At 32.7% G+C, this 8,059-nt stretch overlaps 1 protein-coding gene across 11 annotated transcripts in view; it reads left to right on the top strand.

The window, feature by feature from the left end:
* The window catches only part of LOC121417485 (neurabin-1-like), a 96,844-nt gene extending 91,649 nt beyond the window's left edge, over positions 1 to 5,195 (top strand). For all 11 annotated transcript variants that reach the window (XM_041611208.1, XM_041611234.1, XM_041611241.1 and 8 more), the window contains one exon: positions 653 to 5,195. In XM_041611208.1, the coding sequence (XP_041467142.1) occupies positions 653 to 817 (165 nt within the window). In that variant the 3' untranslated portion in view covers positions 818 to 5,195. The remainder of the gene's footprint in view (positions 1 to 652) is intronic.
* Positions 5,196 to 8,059: the final 2,864 nt, after the last annotated feature.

Genomic DNA, 8,059 nt, shown 5'->3' on the forward strand with positions numbered 1-8,059 from the left:
ATTTATCCTCATTGGCTGCAATTGACCAAGATGACATGAATGGCTACTACAGTTATTTGTTTATTTATTTTTTTAATAAATCACCTTTTATTGATAAAAAGGGAAATAATTACAATAAGCCCAGGTTATCTGTTATAGACAAACAGTATACAGGGCAACATAAAATAAATATACATGTACATAAACCAACATAAAGCAAGAAATGATATGCACATGGATTATAATGAGTCAATTCAATTCATATCAAAATTCATAGTAAAGTAATGAGAAGGGGAAGGAGAGGATTTGCTAAAGCATGGTTTAATTTAAGTTCTTATATTTATTTTACATGAATTCATATTTGAATGCTTGTGATACAGCGGCTCAGCTACAGCTGAGTAAATAATATGTCAACTATTCGGTGCAGTGATTGCATATAATGATAATGATACCAACATGTTTATATAGTACATATCACTGCCAAATGCATCCCTGTGTGCTCAAAAATGGTAGCTGTATTATACTAAAGCTAGGGTAATAATATCCAATTAAGCGCATAGGGACTCTTTTGGCAGTGATATGCGCTATATAAGCATGTTGGTATTATTATAATTATTAAATGGACCTATTATGATATCTTAACAATTTTCTATTTTCTCTTTCTTGCCCTCAGACGTTAGGTGTGACTAATTCCAATGATAAGAACACGTTCAAGAAGAAGGTCAAAGAACTCAAGGCTTGCGTGGAAAAGGAGAAGAAGGCTCAACAAAAGGAACAAAAAGCAAGAGAAAAATTACAAAAGAAAGCAGCCAAGAAAATGTTTGCTACAAGCCCATAGATTTATTCTTATAGTGCACATCCCATAGTATTTATTACAGATTACTATCAATGTTTATATATAATCATTATACCACATTAATTTTGGGTTACGTTGCATGAAACATACTATTGATGGGAATGCTGACGTCAATGTTAACTACCATGGATAGGTTGATTTTGATTGGCTGTTGGGCCTCGATTCCATGGTATTTACCATTGACATTCAGAGTTACCATTGATAGTAAATTTAACCGTAGGACAACACTTTTCTTTCTCCCTTTTTGTAGAAAAATATACTGCGTTGGACCTAAAGATAAATGTAGTACTATGATATAAAAATACATGGTATCATTTTGTATTCAGATTTACAGGGGAAAGCGCGTTCACACAACACTGATATTCTAGAGCTCATGTAGATCATGGGATCTTATTTGATACGTGTGAACATTGCAGGGGTTGTTGGATATGATTTTCATGCCAGGAACTAACTCTTTTTGCAGAAATCAGTTGAGATGTTACAGCACTTTGTACACCTATACGAGTTTAGTAGCATGCATGCATCCAGTGTTTTGCCTTGATTATTTTGTCACATAGTACTTTGTACTTTAGGATTCTCAGAAATCTTCAGCGGTTAAAGAGACTCTGTTGCTCTGAAGTAGAATGTGATCTAATGATCTCCATCTTCCAGAACAAAGTGATAAGAGACATAAGGACTTATGTCACCTTTCAAAGTATCCCACATTTCCTTATGGAAGTGTTCTATGAAAATTTTAAACTAGTGAGCTGAAATACTGATATTTTTAAGGAGTTTGAAATGATGCTCTTATGACAGAAGTTGCCATTATACTGAAAGTCAATATGGGGAATTTTATTGAAGAAATGAATATATTCTTATGTTTCTTATCTCTGCGTAATGTTTGTATACCAGTTTCTATGGTGATGGAATGAGGGGTCTCCTACATAAATAAAATGTAAGTTTGCTTCCAGATTTTGTATAGCATTATTAAAGAGAAAAAAAATCTATAAATGTGTATTTAAACAGATTACTCGGACCCATGGTTTTTTATATATTTTGACATGTATGTAAATGAAAAATCACAGGAATATATATACCTCGAATACTAATTTGATCATTGTATTCCTTGTCAGTGAAAATAATAGATAAAAACTATATTTTGTATAAAGCACCCATTTATCTATTCCGTCACCAAAAAGTAATGCGAATTCACAATATTATTACTCCAAATTTTATAATCTGCTGTATTGTGAAGCTCGAAATGCAGTAAAGAAACCATGCCTTTATTATGGGCAGGAATGGGTATAATTGTAGTGATTTTTTCCTGGAAATTGTGTGTAAAATCTCTTTTCTTCTCATTTACATTTACACCATAGTTCTTGTAGCCTACATATAAACCTAGTGCCAATGATGAAGGTGATAATTTCAGTACTTAAAACATTATTTACAGGTAATTAATAATCATGCATTTAAAGATAAAAAAAATGTTTGTATACTTTTTCTGTTGTCAAGAAATGAAATGAAAAACAAATACTTTGTAGTGAATATGATCAAGGAACATTTTATCCATGATTTTAGTGCTCATTCAAAAAAGCATTTAACTTAATTTTTAGAAAAAATATTAAATTTATGAATTTTATAGTTGTATTTTTCATTTTGCTCCTTTTACTGCTATGTCATATTAATGGTATATTAATTGTGATTGTTTTGCGGATCACTGTATGTATATTTTTGTTGATCTTAAGTTGGATAAGAATTAATGATGGGGAACGAATTGTATTTAATATCTTGGATTGAATCATTTTGCCTATCGACATTCCCAAAATGAATTGATATTCCTTATGTAAATGAATACAGGTTGACCAGTAATTTATACAATTCCAATAATAACACAAAATGATTTACTTATTCTCTAATATGTAATAATGAATGCAAATCGGCATGAAATGCCAATAGAATTAGATGTGTGTTAATGTTTCACCTATTCATGTCTTTCACATGTTATGATTCTAGATCTTGCATTTTCTTGAAGAGAAGACTTCTCATATATGCAACCTTGTTATATTCACCTGTTGTCATCTGAATAATGATATCATAATTCCTTGTCTACCTTTTATGTTGAAACGATACGACTACTTTGAAACTAAATTTTCACTAGCAAATCAAAATTGAAGAAGAAAAGTTTCTATCCATCTCATATTAATCCTTTTTCTGTCTTGTTTCTTCTTTTTCCCCTATTCTTTTTATGCTTAAATTTTAATCTGTACCAATTATTTCTTCACTAGGAGTAATTTTGAGGCTGATAATAAGACAAGTCTATGCATACAAATTCAATCCGTTTTAATCTGGTAAAGACAATCAATTTTTTATATATTTGATGGCAAAATTATTGATGCATTTTTTTAATGTAGCTAATTTTCAGTCTCTTTCAACTTCTGTAAACCATACAACCACTGTCTAATAGTTTTGGGGTATTATTTGCAAAATACTTAGTTGAAATTTGAACAGTAATAAGTGTAGAAAGTGACACATGGTAAACATTTCTAACTGATTGTAACTGGAATTCTCCGAAAATTCGAGTTGTGAGGGGTTTTATTTCATGATGAATTGTCTTGTGGCAGTCACTCATTGTTTTCGTGAAAGTAGTCGTCTGGAAAGCATTTAATGCAGCATCTTATCAGGGATTTTCTTTTAGAGCTGTTATAAGCTACTGAAATCCTTGAATCTGATTGGTCAGTAGCAAATTTTGGGATGAAAATCACTGACAAGGTGCTTTGTGAAACACACCCCAGAGTCCTGCAACACAACACTTAGTGATTAATTGTACAGTAGTTGATTTGTAGTATTGATTGCACATAGTGACCAATGTAATTGATCATAAAAATCAACTTTACAATCAATCTTTAAGTAAGTGTTACCCGACCCTGAAGTTTGCTTGGACTAGTTACGATATCTGTACATTTTTATGTCATGGAAACGATACCAATCAACGAAAGAGGCCTTGGTTTTTTACTCATCTTTGTATTAAAGACCGTTTTTTGCAATTATTGTGGACGTTTGCGTAGCAACTTTGAAGTCAAATCAAATTTGAAAATGCATTGCTTATAGCTTTTTAGTACATTGACAGACTAATAATGACTGTTGCAAACCTTTGCCAGTGATGATTGCCCTCATACCTATCAGAAATCGCCCGTGCAAGTAGAAAAGCTATAGGTCTTAATCTGTAACCCTAACATTGCAGAGCTAGCTTTGATCAATGAAACAAGAGTATATTTTTACAAACATGCCAACATTTATGTCACTCTCTGAAAAAACTGAGAAACGTTTCATCAACATTTTTTGTCTAACAAATATGCAGATCTGACAGCTTTCCTTAATTGGCCGAGGACAGTTGCTATGGTAACTTATGGATAAAACATACTTTGTCAGATGAAACATCTGATAATTTCCTTTCATGAAATGCTCCCTGGGGCTTGACCCACAATCATTCAAACAGTAATTACTTCCATGTGAAGTGGATAGAAGGGCATGAGTGGGTGTTAAGCCTGCGCTTGTAGAGCGGAGCGAGAGATAGGAGGGCACTATCATTTTTGAGGTTATATATTCCACATCCACCATTAAATAATTATGTGTGGATTTTTAAAAGATATTTTCATTCCTGATATTTTTTAAACAAAGTTGAGAAAATCAGTGTCACATGCATTATTGTCCCATTGGTTTGTTTTCTTTTCTTGAAATAATCTACAGTGGTGGTAAAAAGTTAGTGACCCCAACGGAAAATGAAAAGTGTTCAAGTTCTACCATGTTATAGATATTTAATTGTGAAGCCAGGTGATGAAATATTATTACATTCAATTCGCCAAACATTGCAGCGTTGTTGTCTACATTCAACACTCGGCATGAAAGTGCATTTTGTGGTGGGGTTTACTAACTTTTAAGCACCACTACTTTTGGATCATAAACACAAAAAGAACAATATACCTCAATTTCAAATACCTGGAGACAAAGAAGAATATTCTCCTTTCTGCTTGTAGTTTTAGATGTGTTTTATTCCGTATCAGTCACTGTTTAATTGTTTAATACACTCTTCTTATCTGCTTTTGCCGTTCTCTGTAGTTTGTTTTCAACTGTTGTATTAGTCTGTGTGTGTTTATCTGCTGCATAGTGCAAAAACAAAAAAAAATTATATATGTTCTTATAATTTATGTAATCTTGTTTTTATTTGTTAAAATTTGTAGATATGGAACGTTGGTGTTATTAACAATAATGCCTTTTGTATTATCAAAGAATCAAAAGATTTATCATGCATCTGTGTATATATAATGGTTAGTAGATGATAATGTAATATATAAAGAAACACACTTTGAAATAAATGGTGTCGGAATGGGAATAAATTAAGTGTATGACTGGTTTGTTCATTGATTCCAAGGGGCCCATTTTCAAAAAACTTGTTATATTTAAAAAAAATTGCAATGACTGTTTAAAGCTACTGAAATCCTTCAATCTGGTTGGCTGATAGTGCATATGTTATTATAGCAAGTGTTTATGAAACAGGACCCATAGCTCTAAAATATGTTTATTATTTTCCAATGCTGATCAGATATATATGAATTTTCCCATCCTGACGTGTCCTGTCACCTCAGGGCCTCTGTGATTTATCCCTTGGTTATGGTATGAAAATGTTTCATAAATACTTCGAACCCGATAGGCCTGAATACTGGCCTACCAGTGAACACACAAATACCTGATAGGCCAGAATACCGGCCTACAGCCACGTGACTTAAAATGTCAGGTGGTCTTTTACAATGACATCATCTCTCTAGTACGTGTACGTAGCAAAACGTGTAGGAATATTTAGTCGATAATTTCAGTCAAGGGCGGCAATGGTTTCGGAAGGTTTCGCAAAAAATGGCCAAAATATGCCACTTTTTTGTGGTTGCATGTGTCGTATGTGCGGTAACACACTGTAATACGCGGCGAGTCACATGCTTACTATGGGGAAGCAACTGATGTATCTGACTTTGGTAAAAACAGTGATTTTGACCCCAAAACAGACACTAAAGTTGATATTTCTGTTTGTAGACTAGGTCACGGGAAGGTAAACAACTGCAGTCGGCTCGGTCCGGGTACTAGCGGGGGAAGATGCCGTTGGGTCTCATATCATGGGAATTTGTGAATGTGGCCAATATGTGCAAATAATTTAGGGTAAAGGTCACCACCGCCCCTAATAATTTAGGGTTCAAAGGGTTAAGAAAAAAACTGGACAAGTACCAATTTTATTTCACGAAGTTTCACAAGTGGACATCCTGGTCGTCCATTAATAAATTTGAAAAAAGATGACCAGTGTCATCAATTTCTGATCGACATATCCCCATAATATGCAGATAAATTCTTTTGCAAAAATTAGAGATTCAATTAATCCAGTATTCTTGTCTGATTCTTCTTTTTGAGTGGACTCTTTCAAATTTCAACCATTATGATAAAAAAAAACTCTTTATGACAAAATTATGTATAAATATGAGAAATAAGTAATACAGGACCAGATAGATATTCAGCATATTGGAATGGTTTTAGATTTAATTTATTTGATATACATAGAAGATAATCTTGGCATATCTTCTCTAGGCACGTGCTAAAACCATTACACTTTTTAAGTAGATATAAATGATAGAAAACTGAATTACATATAGCAGCCATACTTTCATAATACTTCCAAATAATGAATATAATTCCAATGAAACAAATGAATATTTATTTTTTCTGCAGAATTGGCAATGAGACTCTTCATCAAATCACATTAAATTACAATAATGGCAATTCCACATTTTGCCTTACATTATAAAGAGGAGAAATTGAGATATTTCACAAAATAAAGTTTAAAAAAAAATAATGATGGGTGACATAATTGGTTCACTCAATTACATACTGACTGGGATGTGAAGATAACTGTTTTATGAAATTAAACAAAACTCTGAAATGTCATTAGTTTCTCATTTTTGCATCTGATTTTGATAAAATTTACCGTGTTAAGCTCATAATTTGATGTTTCTCTTGGTATTAAACAAAAATCAACTTTTTATTTGGGTAGACTTGCCCTTTGATTCTCATGAAGCCTACGCATCACAGTACAATAATTTAATCCTTGAAACGCAGCACGCGTAACAGCTGCACTGCTAAAGCCAGGGTAATTATGCAGCATATACTGTAGAGCGCTTAAAGACTTCTGACAAAGTAAGTATTAAGCGCTATATAAGCAAGTATAATTATTATTATTATTGCAAATAATTTCCAATTTTATGCATAAATAAATAATAGTTATGATTCTTTACAACCTACCACGACATACAGAAATAACAAATCAGATATTTTGACCTGTCTGCAAGGAGATAATACCTTGGACCTGCTCCTTGGAGCTACACAAAAGACATCATAAAAATACAGATCTGGAATGCATCAGACAGGCTCGCATGTATTGTATATTACATAATTCAAATATGATTATGCAATCCGCCAGCACAAACCTGGTAAAGCTAGTGGGGCTGTTTTTGATTCAATTTCAAGTAACATTAGGCTGGTGTTCTGTGCGTTTCATTATGCGTGCAAATTAAGCCATTACTGTGAATTCCTACACAGTTGTGCTACGGGATTGGTCAACCACAGTGTGTACAAACACTGCACACTTGTTACTCTGGTACTTGTTATAACTTGACAGTTTTCCCGGAATCTCTATCACTTGATTAATCTTTATTCTTATCTCGGCTCTGGGTATGACCAATAAAATATATCTTTAATTTTTCAACTTCCACTTCTGGCCCATTTAACAATCATGCTTTTCAAATTTTTTGTTAAAATACCAATTTTTTTTTCAAACTATATAAAATGGAAGAAAATTCAAATAGAAAGGTGTTGCCAATTTACACATACCACATGACATATCATAAATATTTAGCCTAGAAGAGAATGAAAGACTTCCTGCATCAAGCATTACTTGCATCTTACATGCACATTACTACTACTAAAAATGCCCTATTATATTTTTGTGCACTTCATATTAAATACCTAAGTAGTTTTATCATTACTCATCATGCTGTCTGCATTTAAAAAAAAATAATAAATTGCATGCAAAGATAAGTGCTCCTAACATCATACTGAGAACAAATATACATATTGCAAATTTGGCAAACAGGATGTTTTCATGGCTCAGTGAACATTTTGCAGCGAATAAAAGTAAAAGTTTTTATTTAA

The sequence above is a fragment of the Lytechinus variegatus genome, chromosome 1 (assembly GCF_018143015.1).
Source record: "Lytechinus variegatus isolate NC3 chromosome 1, Lvar_3.0, whole genome shotgun sequence".
NCBI classification, from domain to species: domain Eukaryota; kingdom Metazoa; phylum Echinodermata; class Echinoidea; order Temnopleuroida; family Toxopneustidae; genus Lytechinus; species Lytechinus variegatus.